Source organism: Nicotiana tomentosiformis, chromosome 1 (assembly GCF_000390325.3).
Source record: "Nicotiana tomentosiformis chromosome 1, ASM39032v3, whole genome shotgun sequence".
NCBI lineage: Eukaryota > Viridiplantae > Streptophyta > Magnoliopsida > Solanales > Solanaceae > Nicotiana > Nicotiana tomentosiformis.
Genome location: NC_090812.1, coordinates 34,551,864 through 34,566,245, shown reverse-complemented (window position 1 = coordinate 34,566,245; position 14,382 = coordinate 34,551,864). Strand labels below are relative to the sequence as shown.

General features: G+C 36.5%; 1 protein-coding gene, 1 non-coding gene and 1 pseudogene across 3 annotated transcripts; 1 reads left to right on the top strand and 2 right to left on the bottom strand.

Annotated features, from left to right (window-relative positions):
- Positions 1 to 371: 371 nt before the first annotated feature.
- Positions 372 to 8,640, bottom strand: LOC104090020 (aspartic proteinase 36-like). Of its 2 annotated transcripts, XR_684842.4 has the most exons (13): positions 8,093 to 8,640; positions 7,786 to 7,906; positions 6,837 to 7,264; positions 6,574 to 6,730; positions 5,645 to 5,727; positions 5,434 to 5,530; positions 5,218 to 5,290; positions 4,923 to 5,141; positions 3,292 to 3,416; positions 2,487 to 2,588; positions 2,311 to 2,408; positions 1,144 to 2,114; positions 620 to 848 (listed from the first exon to the last, which is right to left on the bottom strand). XR_684842.4 is itself a non-coding variant. In XM_009595052.4 (12 exons), the coding sequence occupies exons 1-12, from the start codon at positions 8,368 to 8,370 to the stop codon at positions 668 to 670; spliced, it is 1,962 nt and encodes a 653-aa protein (XP_009593347.1). In that variant the 5' UTR covers positions 8,371 to 8,636; the 3' UTR covers positions 372 to 667. The 2 variants fall into 2 exon arrangements, 1 of the variants encoding a protein (XP_009593347.1); XM_009595052.4 differs by lacking the exon at positions 1,144 to 2,114 and having other exon boundaries at positions 372 to 848; positions 8,093 to 8,636.
- Positions 8,641 to 10,796: 2,156 nt separating this feature from the next.
- LOC117275184 (desmethyl-deoxy-podophyllotoxin synthase-like) lies at positions 10,797 to 12,662 on the top strand (annotated as a pseudogene).
- Positions 12,663 to 13,885: 1,223 nt separating this feature from the next.
- Positions 13,886 to 13,988, bottom strand: LOC117275185 (U6 spliceosomal RNA). Its single transcript, XR_004505334.1, has one exon. It is a non-coding gene; the product is annotated as a U6 spliceosomal RNA (small nuclear RNA).
- Positions 13,989 to 14,382: the final 394 nt, after the last annotated feature.

The following is a 14,382-nucleotide window of genomic DNA, read 5'->3' as shown; positions in this document are numbered from 1 at the left end:
AGGGGTAAGGTCTCGTACGCAATACCCTCCCCAATCCCCACGATGGGATAATACTGGGTATGTTGTTGTTGTTACTTTGCACATTAGAATTTGAAAGTTGAACTTTTTGCTGCATTTCCTGCAAGTTTGATGAATAGGCCTAGAGCAGAGAGTGTCTGTGCGTGCGTGTGATTACAGTGAGCCTGAAGTAGAGAGAGGAAGAACATACTCAGCGCACAGAGAGAGAGAGGGGGAGGGGGAGGGGGAGGGAGCGGGAGGCGGGGGAGAGAGAGAGAGAGAGAGAGAGAGAGAGAGAGAGAGAGAGAGAGTGCGGGCGCGCGTGATTAGACTAGGGTGGCCTCAAGTAGAGAGAAGAAGAGTACTCAACAAGCTGAAGAAGGGAATGTAAGCACACAGAATGAGAGAGAGTACAACAGCAATGTCAACCTAATTTCGTGTTTATCTAAAGCATTCACATATGGAAGTGACATTACTCGAAAGCAACAGTTCCTTTTCTTCTTCTTTAATAAAAATTCATCTACTCCCGATGGAACACTGACATTTGTGACCAGGTATAATTCTTCACATTTGACAATTTTTCTCGACATGTAAACAAAGGTTAAAAGATCGGCACTTCCACTACAAAAATTCCTTTTTAGCATGAAGCATCCGAGGAAAGTAACTCATTTCATTTTAGCGGCTGCAGTTCTTGATCATGAGTAACAGTTTCAACTCTTCCAACTGGTCCATATGGAAGATTGGGTTCTTGCCGCCGCCTCCAAATTAACCATCCAACTGGAGCTGATAACCCAACTACCAAAACAACTAATGCAACCACTAGAACCAAGTAATTTCGCGGCCAAAGCTTCCTAAAACATTAGAACCATGTCAAATCAAGAATGTCATATCATAGTAGTTATGCAACATGCAACCCCACCTCCCCCCCCAAAAAAAAAGGCTCCCAAACCAATCTAAATCCCAGAAGCAATTACAAGCATAAGACAAACCGTTGATGCTCGTTTATGAGATGTGACAAAGGTGGGACCCACAACGATAGCGTATATAGGAATATTTTTAAGAAGAAAAGCGTGTATATATGAACACAGAGATCTGACACAAAGCAGTGACATGTGCAAGATGTTGCTCGGGTGTTATCTGCTTTACCTATATAATTCTGTCAACATGCGCTGCTACTGTTTTCTGCGAGTGAGTTAAGGTATGCATAGGCAGTCTACGCATGGGGTGAGTAATGCTCTATAGATAGTGACAACTTATTGAATAGGTATGCACATGTTAACAGATACATAAGCCAGTTAAAAGATACATAGGCCACTGTAATTCTCACCAAAATATTCACGGACAATGTAAAAGGACAGCTCTACTTTGCATCTAGTTTTGTGATGCCAATAAATCCAGATTTTTTATGCAATATTCTCTCTAATTTCACTGTTCTTGCAATAATAACACAAGCAGCACTTAACAAAAACAATGTTATATGAGAGACACTCTTTAGGGAAAATGAAAATATAAAGGAGGAGAAGATAGACAAAGTGCCACATCCTCAACAGGTTATCACTCCGTTTGAAATTAGTTAAATTTAGTGGTTTTCAATATGGGCCTCAAGATGCTGTCCAATTTCTTTACACAATTTTTATAATATAGCTCCAAGCATACATCCTATTAGAGTCCACAATTTAAACTATGGCCTAACCTTTCATTCAACTTCGTATTGACCATTTTACTACAATTAGAACTGGTCAATTGGGAACTAGGAATACACGTTAACATATGTCTTCTTAGAAATCAAGCTAAATCAATACTCCAAGTATTCAATTTCAGTCAAACCTGATAACCAGTCATCGTTGTGGCTGAAAAAGTATACTTCTCATAAGATAGCATGACCTCTTTTATGCCTCCATGTCTTCCATAGAAAAAGTTTAATGTTATAACGTAGAGAAGTACCGGACAATCTTGTTTTCTGTCTGGCCTAATTTACATGGTAATAGTCTAGCAATCTTTTTGATGAAAATTTTAGACAATCTCTTCCGAATTACTTTGATGTTTGTAGACAAAAGAGGATAAACAAGAATGCAGATACCCAAGCTCACAAAATCATCTTAACCTGCACAAGCAAGCTACAACCGAAAATTGTAGGAAAACTGTGACAATTTAGCAAGTCAATCTCACCACTTCATATTTTATCTCCTGGAGAAGGAGATGGAACTAACATGGAAAAGGAAGAGTAAACAACACTAAAAGAGAAAAAAGACCAGTAAGGGGGAAGACAAGTGGATGAATTAGTGAGAGAGGCAGCAGTGATCGATTGTATACCTTTTTGGTGGAGGTTCAATGACCCAGTCAAACATTTTATAAGTTCCGAAGGAATGCTGTAGATGGGGATGATCTTCAGCCAACCTGCCTATTATTTCCTGCGTACAGATATCATGAATAAATAAACATTCTTCAACTCAAAGGATAGCAATACATATTCTAGAATGCTGAGTCACCATTGCAGTGGCATTTAGCATATAGTCTGCAGATCCTGCTGGAAAGACGGCCCATTTAGTGAGGGAATCATTTCCCTTCGTGGAAAAGTTCATTAAGCGAACCTGCAAGGTAAGTGACATTATCATATGTAAGAAAGTTAACTGCACTTACTTGAAAGCATAATCAGTCCAATCCAGTAAAAGAGTTGAGTTGCTGAAGGTTAGTCAATCTTTGATAACTACTCTAACCGATGGTTACAGAGGATTCGTACAGCTTTCCAAACTTTGCTTGAGATCAAGGCATAGATGAATGCCATATCACGTGTAACAAAGTTAAAACTCAAAACTAGTTGAGCAACATAAACAAAACTAGACATTCATTGTTAAATTACACCCCGATAAGATAAGGTAAGCTTTCGGAGGCTCTAGTATTGAAGAACCAAGCTATACCATACTAATAAAAGAGGTCTTCTGAAAACTAGCTTCACAAACTACTAGTTCTGCATAGCCCTTTTCTGCGCTATTGTGCCATAGGTTGTCAAAATTTGCTTCTTAACGCTTGAGAGAAAGAGAATTTACCTATTCAACCCCACCCCCACCCCCACAAACTTCTATTAGAAGCTCTTACTTCTCAGTCTAATTTGGACTACTCCTATAGCAGCGCTGTGAAGAGAGCCCAGTTCTAGACCCCTTTAGAAAGAAAAATATCTCAGACATTCAGCTTATGTCAAAATATCAGCAGCTCCATAATGCTGTTTGATAAAATAAAAGTTTAACTCACAAAAACAAAAGCTTCAGCCAAATTATCACAATAAAACCAAACTACCTGTGAGACATTAACATCCAACTCCTGGGCAATGAAATGGACAAGTTCTGGAATGCGAGGCTTCAACTCTGAGCAATTGACACTTAGTGACAAGTAAAATGTAATAAGCCCAACTTTAATATCCACTGCAAGTTGACATAAAAGATGAATGTGATCACAACCATAATTCTTTGTAATGGAATTATCTAATTTCAATAGCAATCATATCTGCACCGAAGCCTTGCTCAAGTTTGTGAGAATAGATGTAGTGAAGAAGAAAAAAGTGACTAACACTTGCAAAACTAAATAAAATCTCGATGGTTATACAAACCATTGAAGAGGTACATCAAATTGAAATAATACAAAACAGGGCTATGTTTCAACAATGTAAACAGGAAATATTAGGCAGGAAAAATTTTGAGATTCTGCCATTCCTTCCTTTAAGGTCTTACCACAAATTTCTCATGCTTGTCGATGTCCAGTCACAAAATTCACTAGAAATTTGACAATTGACTACTATAACTTAGTGGATGGATTTTCAGATAGTCGGTATATGGTCAATGCATGTTCAATTGGTATCAGTTGTCGTAGTCCCTAGAAATAACTTTTTGGTCCCTTGATTATACCATATTTGTACTTTAGATCCCTCAACTATTCAGCTTTACACATTAAACCTACAATTTAACGAACTTTACAGATGTAGTCCAATAATAAACAAAACTAGCTAACCCACGACATATTCATATTTCAAGTCTCACATTTTAATAATACCGATTTCAAAAGGAGCATTAATGTTGTAAAAGTACCGTTGCCTACTAAAATATCCCAAAAAGATGAACACGCAGCTTTGGAAAATGGAATGCACCCATCACATGAGTTGCGGATTAACAAAATTTAAAAGGTTATCTAGTTCTAATTAAGATCTGAATAAATCTGCAAACTCGACAAATTAAAAGGCAGATGTCAAAGTTGGAGAGTTGGACAAAAAGTGGAAACAGGGGATAACAGGGGACCAAAGATTTTCTCAGTATTCCTTGAAGTTATTATAATAAATTTCCAGTTTAACTAAATCTATCTCAAACTACAAGAAGGCTGAGAATGCCGTGACATCAGTACAATTTTATACAGGCAGTTGCTTTTTAGAAATTTTAAAATACCAGGGAAACTAGATGATTACAAGATTAATTTCAGAGAAAGGTCAGATGTCAACTTGAATAGGATTATAAAAAGGGATCTTTACACAAATAGCCGGCTATATTCATTGTTTACTTTTTCTAGCCATATACATAGATTATACACAATTATGCACATATAATACATAAATTATGCATATATTATTCACAAATAGCAGCATTCCTGGACGTCAGTAAGAGACAAAATGTTGATTGCCCAAAAATGATCTAATCGAAGGCAAAACATCAAAATCAACAGGATGCAATTCTAATTTTGATTCTCATTTTCATAAAAGAAACCACAAACCATAATAGTTCAAAATTGAAGGGAAAATTGAAAAGGAAATTGTATTAATCTTTTAGAAAACAGAGCTAGTAGAGATGCTAAGAATAAAACCAGTTCAGGTTATGACAGCATTCTAATGGGCAGAGTAACCTTACAGTAAATATACTATGTGAAGAAAAGCTGTCTCTTCATACCAGGTGTGTTGTACCCAGGGGGTCCACTAGGAGCTGATGAAGGAGACAGGTGTGCAGTGGGGTTTGTGTTATCCAAGCTTGAGAGCGATGGTGAAGGTGGAGATGGAGGTGGAGGGGATAAATTGAGTCTGTCCCATAACTCAGAACAATTAGTTTTCCAAAAACCAATTCTTTTATTTTCACGATCGTAAGTAACAAGAGTGTTGCGAACAACGATTCCTGTTGCAATTAAAAGCACGCATGTTACAGCACCGAATAGCTAGGACGATGAACTTTGTCAAGTAGTTAGAAATACCTCCAAGAAGACTAATTGGATTCTTTCCATTCGGGAAAATTCCTAGGCAATAAGCACCACGTACTTTGAAGTGCTTTATAGCATACAAGTTACAATGAAGAAGGGGGAAATTAATCAATACCAAAACTTAAAGAGAAAAAGAATTCAGTAGATGTGACGCCAAAATAGTGTCGGCAAGATAGTTAAGAAAGTACTAAAACAGAATAAAATGCCTACCTGAAACAAGTAGTTTTCAGGAGAGAGAGTTAGTTTCTTTCCATCGCTGAATACCATATCGACATGCGGAAAGTTCTTTGAGAGTTGTGATATGTTGCTGGAATATATAAGATATTAAATAATAAGGGTAACACCAACAATAGGGAAAAAACAAATTTAGACAAGAAAATAATAGACGTCCAATTAATTTCGGAACTCTCCTTATAAATACCTTCCAGCACCAGAAAAGCAGATATCTTTAAAACTAGGATCTGGCCCTTCGATCTGTTTTAGAGAATGAAGCTCTTTCACTACCTGAAAAGAAAAGTTGAAGAGGTTAATCCCAGAAAGGAAAATACGTAAGTTTATCTAAAGATAATAGCCACAAGTAACATACTGTATAAATTCACAACCAGTGACTCCACTTTTCCTTTGCCAAAATGTAATGCACCAAAAGCAATGAAAGACAACATCAAAGATATGCAGAAAATTGCAAGGAACTCTGTATACGTCGAAAATTACTACCTGCTAACATCATTGGAAGAAAATGCTGTGTGGTGTATTACCAAATTCAGAAATTTAAAACAAGAAAAATCAACTATTATAAGTGGTTAAGCAATCTTAATTAGGTCCTTTAATAGCAGAGAAACTAACAGCAAAAGAAGGGATAGAGGCCATAATACATAGCCTCCTTTTCTTTTGATAAAGTACATAGCCTCCAACTCATCACAGGAATAAGTTAGGTGGTGGAGTTATAGGATCACAAGATACCTGGATTCTTACTTTTCTTCAAAACATGTTCTAGTTATCAAAGAGTTAGCTCTCGAACTATTATTGACCAAGAGGTTTTAGTTCAGTCCCACTCATGTACAGGAATCTCCAACTATAGAATTGATCCACGTCACAATAGGACATGATGGTTTGTTTCACCAATCAGTGGTGTAAATAGAACTTTGAATGGCAAGAAAAATTTAATAGATTGAGTTATATATAGAAAACACATTATTCAAATGAATATCTTTTCACATCTAATTTCTTCAGGACATTCTGCTCATCAATAGCGTGCTATTTGCCACTAGTCACTTTCTCAGGCAGAACGAATCAAACAAACAGACAAACAGACAGAAACATTGGCAGATATATAGATAAACTATATCTTACAGCATTCTTGAAAGCTGCAAATGCTGCTTCTGGAAGGTAAGCATAGGTGGTACCACTATCAAGTATAGTCCCGTGTTTTCCACCAAAAACCCGTGGATTTAGGTTCAGCGGCTTCCCAGCGACATGTATCTCCTTCAGGTCAATATTGTAGTACGGGCTGTTGCCATCCGAGACTAAAGTAAATGCGTAAGATTTATCAAGTGTATTTGCTAGGAGGAGACCTAACATCACTGTGTCTCTAAACAATTGTTTCCAATACATACCTGTGACCAAAATCTGATTTGGTAAAGGCCATGTCAGCAGGGGGTTTTACTCCACCAAGAACCATTGCCCCGCCACCAAAATCCATCCCTCCATAGCACAAGGAGAAAGAATCACTAATTACATGTTTTTCAACAAGTTGATCAACTATACTAAGATCACCTCGGCCCAAACCCATTATACCATCAGCACGTTGGCTGTAAAGATCACCAGTTTCCGCAATTTCACATCCAAAAACAGCTCGTTGTGGTGCAAGCTCACTTAGATTTCCAAAAGATATGATGTCCTCTCCAAGCAACCCATAACTTGCACTCATCTCAGCGTACCGTCTCTCATAAATACATTGCTGCCTCTTATGGTCGCAGGGACAAGCCTTATTGCATTTCACAGATTGATAAGTGCTTGACATTTCCGGCTGAAACTTAGGATCCTAAATAAGACAACATACAGAGTACCACCGATCAAAAGACAAAAATCAAATGCCAAGCAATTCTAAGTGCTATATTAAGCATTTCTCACAAAATTAATAGGCTGACTCAAAGTAAAATTACTAGTCATGAAGTTTCTTAAGTGCTGATATTTTCTCCATTAGGAGATCTTTTATGATTACAAGGCAAATTGAGCAAGAATCACATTTAAAACATCATGAAACTATACAATGGATTTGTACAGCTTATCAACAAAGAGAGGCTTAGAACTATTTGTATCCTAGTTAGATTGGTTTGTTCTTGTTTACCCTCTTTCCCTTAATACTTACAAATAACTGCATCCTACTAAGCGATTTCCTCACAAACAAAAAGTATATTAAGTAATGTTTATGAAATAGCACCTATACATAAACAGTTTCAAATTTTAATTTCCATATCAAGCTATCAAAACACACTAACTGCAAAATTAAGATAAATATGTAACCTTTAATGTTTATCCAGAAAAAGAAAAGAGGGAAAAAACCTGATGGTTGCCACACTTTTTACACTCAGAGCAAGGGACATAGGTAACTGTACTCCCTGTATCAACAATAAGAGCGAACTTCTGCGGTGGTGTTCCAATCCAAATATGAGTTGTATAGTATCTGCATCACAAGTTACTTGGAATCCATTCAACAAAATAAAAATTACTAATAAAGAAATTAGTCTGAACTAGAGGTATATAGAAATATATTCCACAGTGAAAACGCAAAATACGCATGTGAATCAGCAGCCAAAAGAGTTAGTAACAGTGAATTTAAATTTTCTGAGCAAAAGCTACGAATTTGAACCCGTTGAGGAGGAGATCATCATGGAGAGACATGCGAGCGCTGGCAGGACTTTTCTGGAGGTGGCGACGGGAGATTTCCGCACGGCGTGAAGTGTCTTTCGGAGGAAAGAGCGGCAGCAGCATGGTTGTGTGACGGCTGCCATCGGCCGGCGAAGGGAGGAAAACGGAGCTGCCGTTAGTAACATCAGATAATCGGAAGCCGGAAACGACACCGTAATGGATCAACAGAGAGATGAACGAGATGATCGCGAGAATAACGGTGAACTGTGGCCGTGCCATTTGAGATCAAATTATGAGTAACAGTTGACCTAACAAACTATTGTTATTACCAAAAAATAGAGGGATTAAGCTTAAGCAAAGGCGCGAAGGAGATGGTAGTGGGTCGGTCATGTGTGTTTGACTTCAGATATTCTTTTTCTTTCTTAAGTCGAATTAGCTACGCCTAGTTCCCTTCTCTTTATTGGTACTAGGATTTATATTATTGGTTAGATGGAATAAGAAATAAAATTGTTCAGAAGTTTCTGACTCCATCTCAATTAATGAACATTGTTTGCTTAAATTTCATGGCCCTCTAGTGCTTAAATTTCCAAATTTTGTTGGTGTTTTTGGCTTTGCTTAATTTAATTAAAATCGATTAAAGTAACAACAATAACAAATTATGTGAAAGATATATGCGGTCTTACCTCTATCCTCGAGGGCAGACAGCCGAGAAAAAACGTGCATATGTTTCTTAAGTGATCTGGCTTGCAATTAATATTCACACAATTTTACGGAATTAAAGGGCATCAACAAGTGATAAATGGTGCTTTTCTTGCAATTTTTAACGGTTTCAAACCTCGGGTTAGGAGTAGCATTAAAGTTGACCCAGATCTCCGTAATTTTATTAGCCTGCCTATACGTATTTCATACACTTTGTAATTCACTTTATATTTGTAATTTATTGTTTAAACGGCTTGTTGACAAAGTAAAAGCAAAAGGGAGCACATGTCATCCAATATTAATGGTGAAATTAAATCCCATTTCTCTAAATTTGAGGTTATGTACCCATATTTAATTTGATACAAATGACCATCGTTGACCCTTGGATGGGATATTAATGCCACTGTGGATGAGACTTTAAAGTCCTTATTCGAGGAAATGGTTTGAGTGCATTTAATAGCTGCCTATCTCTGACAAGGCTTTGTGCATCCTATATACTCATTATAGAGCCACATTCTGAGGTATCGATTTGTTTTTTTTACTCGAATCTAGTAATGAAGTCCATTAACGAGCTTAATTATCTCCATATATATATATACACACTTTATTTTTAAAAGAAGAGCATGAGATATTAGATGGGGACTGAACATCCGCTATTGAGGGATGGGATGATCTTTATATATATATATATATATATATATATATATATATATATATATATATATATATATATATATATATACTTTATTTTTAAAAGAAGAGCATGAGATACTAGATGGGGACTGAACATCTGCTATTGAGGGATGGGATGATCTTTATATGATCTTGAGCAAATTTTTGGGATTGATTTAAGCTCAAGGTTCATTTTTTTTTAATCATGATATCAGAATCAAGGTCACCTCAACTTATTGTTTACCCAATGTTGGACCTCTATATAATATTGTTGACGTCTACATGTCCAATCCTGGGTGTTCGGAATATTGAGTCCTACATCAACTCTTTAGGGATGAGATGATCTTTTTATATGATCTTGGGTTACCAGCATCTCATCATCTAGCTTTTGGGATTGAGTTAGACCCAAGATAACAAGCATAAAAAATGTTGTAAGAGATAAAAGGAGTTTTTTTTTTTATTTATATCATGGGTTTACATCAGATGGAAATTTTGTCTTGATCCGATAACGTTATTTAGCTTAGTTATGGAACATCTAACAAATATAATGAAAAATGAGTTCTCGTGCATGCATACTCTATTTGTAGATAATGAGGTATCTATTTGGTCGTTGAGGTGTGTATATATCGAATGCTGTGTACACCATCGTTAAACCTTGTGGTCACTGATTCCACGGCAACCCAGTTCATGGATCTCAGTTTTCCATTCAAACGTCACATTAGAAGCTAAATTATTGAAAACCGTGGCTCAATTTTTAGTATGACACTACTAGGAGCAACTGAATATTGTATATTTCATTCAGTTATAGATTTAACGATGATCACTATGAGTTGGTTTCTAGCTGCTGGAAGAAGTTAGTTAAAAGTAGGTAGAACGATGTAAATGGCGGTTGCACAAGTGGTACCTCTAAATTCACACTTAGTTAATAAGCTAGTAGTAGCCAGCCACAACCTAAATCCTTCACAAAGGCATTTACTGTAATGTGTTTTAATCAACAAAATAACCTTTCTATTTTTATGCTATACAGGCGCAACCATTAGTAGAAGTTGGAAATTAATGGAGTATCTCATGGGCCATGGCGATGAAACAGCAGAAAATGACAATTACTTTAAAATAAAGGGCTGACGTCTCTTGATTTTTTTTTTTTTTTTTTTTTTTGCGATAAATTAAGATATGAAATGGTCCAGTCAAAAAGTTCCAAGTCTTCAGTCAAGAAAGAAGAAAGAAAATAAAGAACCAATGGTTCATCTCATTCGTTGCTTAAATAAGATTACAACACAAAGACAAGCTAATACTTGACTGTAAACACATCCAATACTGATCTTGAGTCTCCTATGGTATTGGAGCTTCAACACCTCACTTTTCCTATGCTTATTGCCTTTCCTATCTTTGTTACCATAGCTGTGAAGCTATGGAAAAGATCCAAAGTTAGGCCAAATTGCCTCCAGGCCCTAGAAAGCTTCCACTTATTGGGAACTTGCACCAGTTATCTAGTTCATTGCCTCACCATAATTTAAGAAACTTGGAAAAAAAAAATGGTCCAATCATGCACCTGCAACTTGGTGAAGTATCTGCTGTTGTTGTATCATCAAGCAAAAGAGGTAATGAAAACCCAAGAGTTAGATCTTTTATACTAGGCCAAAAATTCTTGCTTCAGAGATTCTAGGCAACAATGGCCACAGCCTTGCGTTCCCTCCTTATGGACCTAACTGGAGACAACTTAGAAAAGTATGTGTCATGGAGCTCCTAAATGCAAAGTATGTTCAATAATTTGAGTCAATCAGGGAAGAGGAAGTAGAGAATCTTATCGAAGCAATTTCTTTGACACCACAAGTTCCTATTATACCAGTAAAATGATCTTCTCAATGACGAATAGCATAACTGCCAGGGCAGCTTTTGATAAGAAATGCAAGCATAAAGATGAGTTTATTGCAGCTATGAAAATAATTACAGAGTTTTCGGGGGGGTTTGTTATACCAGACATATTTCCTTCCTTCAAAATTCTCCACTCATCAAGTGGAGTGAAGCCTGCACTTGAGAAAGTACAACAGATGGTTGATAAAATTCACGGGAACATAATAGAAGAGCATAAAGCAAATAGGAGAGAGATAAGCAGTGACATGTTGCACAAGGAAAACCTGGTTGATGTCCTACTTAAGGTTCAAGAAAGCAGTGATCTAGAAATTCCCATCTCAAGAAACACTCTCAAAGCTGTCATTTTGGTATGTCTCATTACAACCTTATGCACCCCTTTTTCTAAAATAAGCAGTGGACTAGTCATGCATCTAATTTTGGAGAAGTTGAATTACGGATAACTCTAAGGTGTTTCAGTTTACAGAGCATTTTTTGAACATCATATTATTGTTCGCCTTATATTGTAAACTAAAGCATATACTTGATGGCAGAAAAATATATATGTGCTAACCAAAAGGAAATAATTCTTAGGCATTATGGATACGTCAAAATTATCGTATTGATGTTCCAAATCTACATGTTGCCTCCTTATCATAGAGCATACAGAAATCTTTTTTACCATCTTGTGCAAGTTTTAAGAACTGCTGACAGACATCAGCCCAATTTATTTCAACTAAGAGTTTCTCATGGCTGTTCACATTCAGGACTGACACATCATCACAGTTTTAGAGTGGGTGATTTCAGAAATGATGAAGAAACCACAAGTGATGGAAAAAGGCATAAGCTGAGGTGAGAAAGGTACTTGAAGGGAAAAGTAAAATGACAGAATCAGAGCTTCAAAAGCTAGATTACATGAAATTGGTTATCAAAGAGACACTGCGAATGCATCCACCTTTACCTTTGCTACTACCAAGAGAAGCTAAAGAAAAATGTGAAATTGGTGGCTATGAAATACAACCAAAAACTAAAGTCATCATCAATGCATGGGCAATAGGTAGACATCCAGAGCACTGGAAAAATGCTGAATGCTTTGAACCAGAAAAATTTGAAGATTCTGCGTTTGATTTCATAGGGACTAATTTGAGTACATACCATTTGGAGCTGGCAGAAGGATATGTCCACAGAAATTATTTGGAACTGTAAATGTTGAACTTCCACTTGCCAAGATGCTTTTTCATTTTGACTGGAAACTCCCTGATGGAATTGAACTTGACATGACTGAGACCTTTGGGGCAACAGCTGGGAGGAAGAATGATTTGTACTTGGTTGCAACACCTTATATTTGAATCACTGATGCCCAAGCATGCACAAGGAATAAAGTTGCTTCCTTTCGTTTTGTCCTCTGTTATTTGTTACTGTTATATAAATGTAAGTCTGTAACACAATGAATAGCAACACTACACCTAGTATTTTCACACATCTTATAGTCCATAATATGCCCAAGTGTAAAAAAAAGGACTCTTATCTAAGTGTCTGCAGTAGTATATGCTGGAATATAGAATAGGACCAAAGATTACCAGTCCATTTATTCCCTGCTCCTATTTGCTCGATCTCAGGTTGATACATCTAAAACATCTTAAGAAAGGAATAATAACAATGTTAATACTTCTTGTTTCCCAATCAACTGCACTAAACTTTGAAGTTGCCCTTTATTTGGATATACCTATTTAGAACTGGAAACATGCAAGAACCCTAAAATAAACAAGCAGCATTAAGAGAGCAAATATCAGTTTTGTCAAGAAAGGGAAGCTGCAAACAAAATCTAAGATAATATGGAAATTGTTGTAACCTTCTCTTGCCAAAACAGAGCACTGTGAGAAGATTACCAGAGAACTCTAAATACATTGCTCTTAGAAGCCATTATGAAATTAAATCTGAACTTCCCAAAATACCAACATTTGTATATGTAATTGCTAATTTTTTTCCTAGAAAAATAATTAAGATAGCATAAAAATGCTTTAAAAAGGTTAAATCCTAAAAATCTAAAGGTGGAAGCATCTTCTGTCTAGATCTCTAGTTTCCTTTCTAAACCTATAAAGCGATTGTATACTGCTCTTTCATTAGTTTAATCCGATAAAGCCATATCAAATTGCAAAAATAATTATCTAGTATCACCTTCATTCTGTTTACAATACTCATTTTACCCTAGTTACAAAAGCATTGTCAGTAATTACATCCAAAAAAACATAATGATAAGCCAAAATCTGCACATTTAAGTTGACACCTTAAACTAAAGATGAAAACTTTGCCAACTGCCCCATCTTCTCCTAGCCAAATTTCATACAGAACAATTAGCAGAACTCCATATACCATATATAAGTCAATCCATGATGTTAAAACAAGAAGCTTTTACATATACGCCCACAGGAAATAACCATAAACAAAAAAGGGGAAGAGACAATACACGGGGAGAAAGAGAAAGTGACCTGAAGCAAAACACGGGAAGGGGAAAAAAAATGTTGCTTAAACGTGAGAAACAGACCGTGAATCGGAGAATAAGAAATAAGAAAAAAATTTGGACCATTTCTCGATTTGTGCGTGTCATCCTTGCGCAGGGGCCATGCTAATCTTCTCTGTATCGTTCCAATTTTATCGGATGTCCCCGAAGGGACGAACCACTGACCTCTGGTGTGAGGTGATAAACTATCGGAAGCCTTCTTCTGTAGACGATGTGGTAACCAGTTATTTGGGATTTGGTTGGATCCCAACTGGACTCTTTAGGTTTCTGGTTACTGTATCTGAATTGCACTTGCTGAGATGAGACGGCCTTTTTCACTTGCTGAATGGCCTTTCCTTTTGGGTTTTACGTCCAGTTCTACTAACTCTAAGCCCTAGTGAATACAAAACAATTGGATGATCTTGGTTAAATAGCCACTTTTTAGGTCGGTTATTAATTTTAGTCATATTTTTAATTGTCTTGCAAAGTAGCCACTTACTAGGTCAAATGCTGATTCAGAATTTTCAATTTAAATTTTATGAGTTCAATATTTAAAATTCATAGCATGG

Bases quoted from the DNA above. Each gene is read 5' to 3' on its own strand.
- LOC104090020 (XM_009595052.4), bottom strand. From the start codon at position 8,370: ATGGCACGGCCACAGTTCACCGTTATTCTCGCGATCATCTCGTTCATC. The intron at 7,265-7,785 runs GTTTTTTCCCTC...TGTCTTATTTAG, and splicing joins AAAAGTGTGGCAACCATCAG to GATCCTAAGTTTCAGCCGGA. The intron at 849-2,310 runs GTATACAATCGA...CTAATGTTTTAG, and splicing joins ATTGAACCTCCACCAAAAAG to GAAGCTTTGGCCGCGAAATT.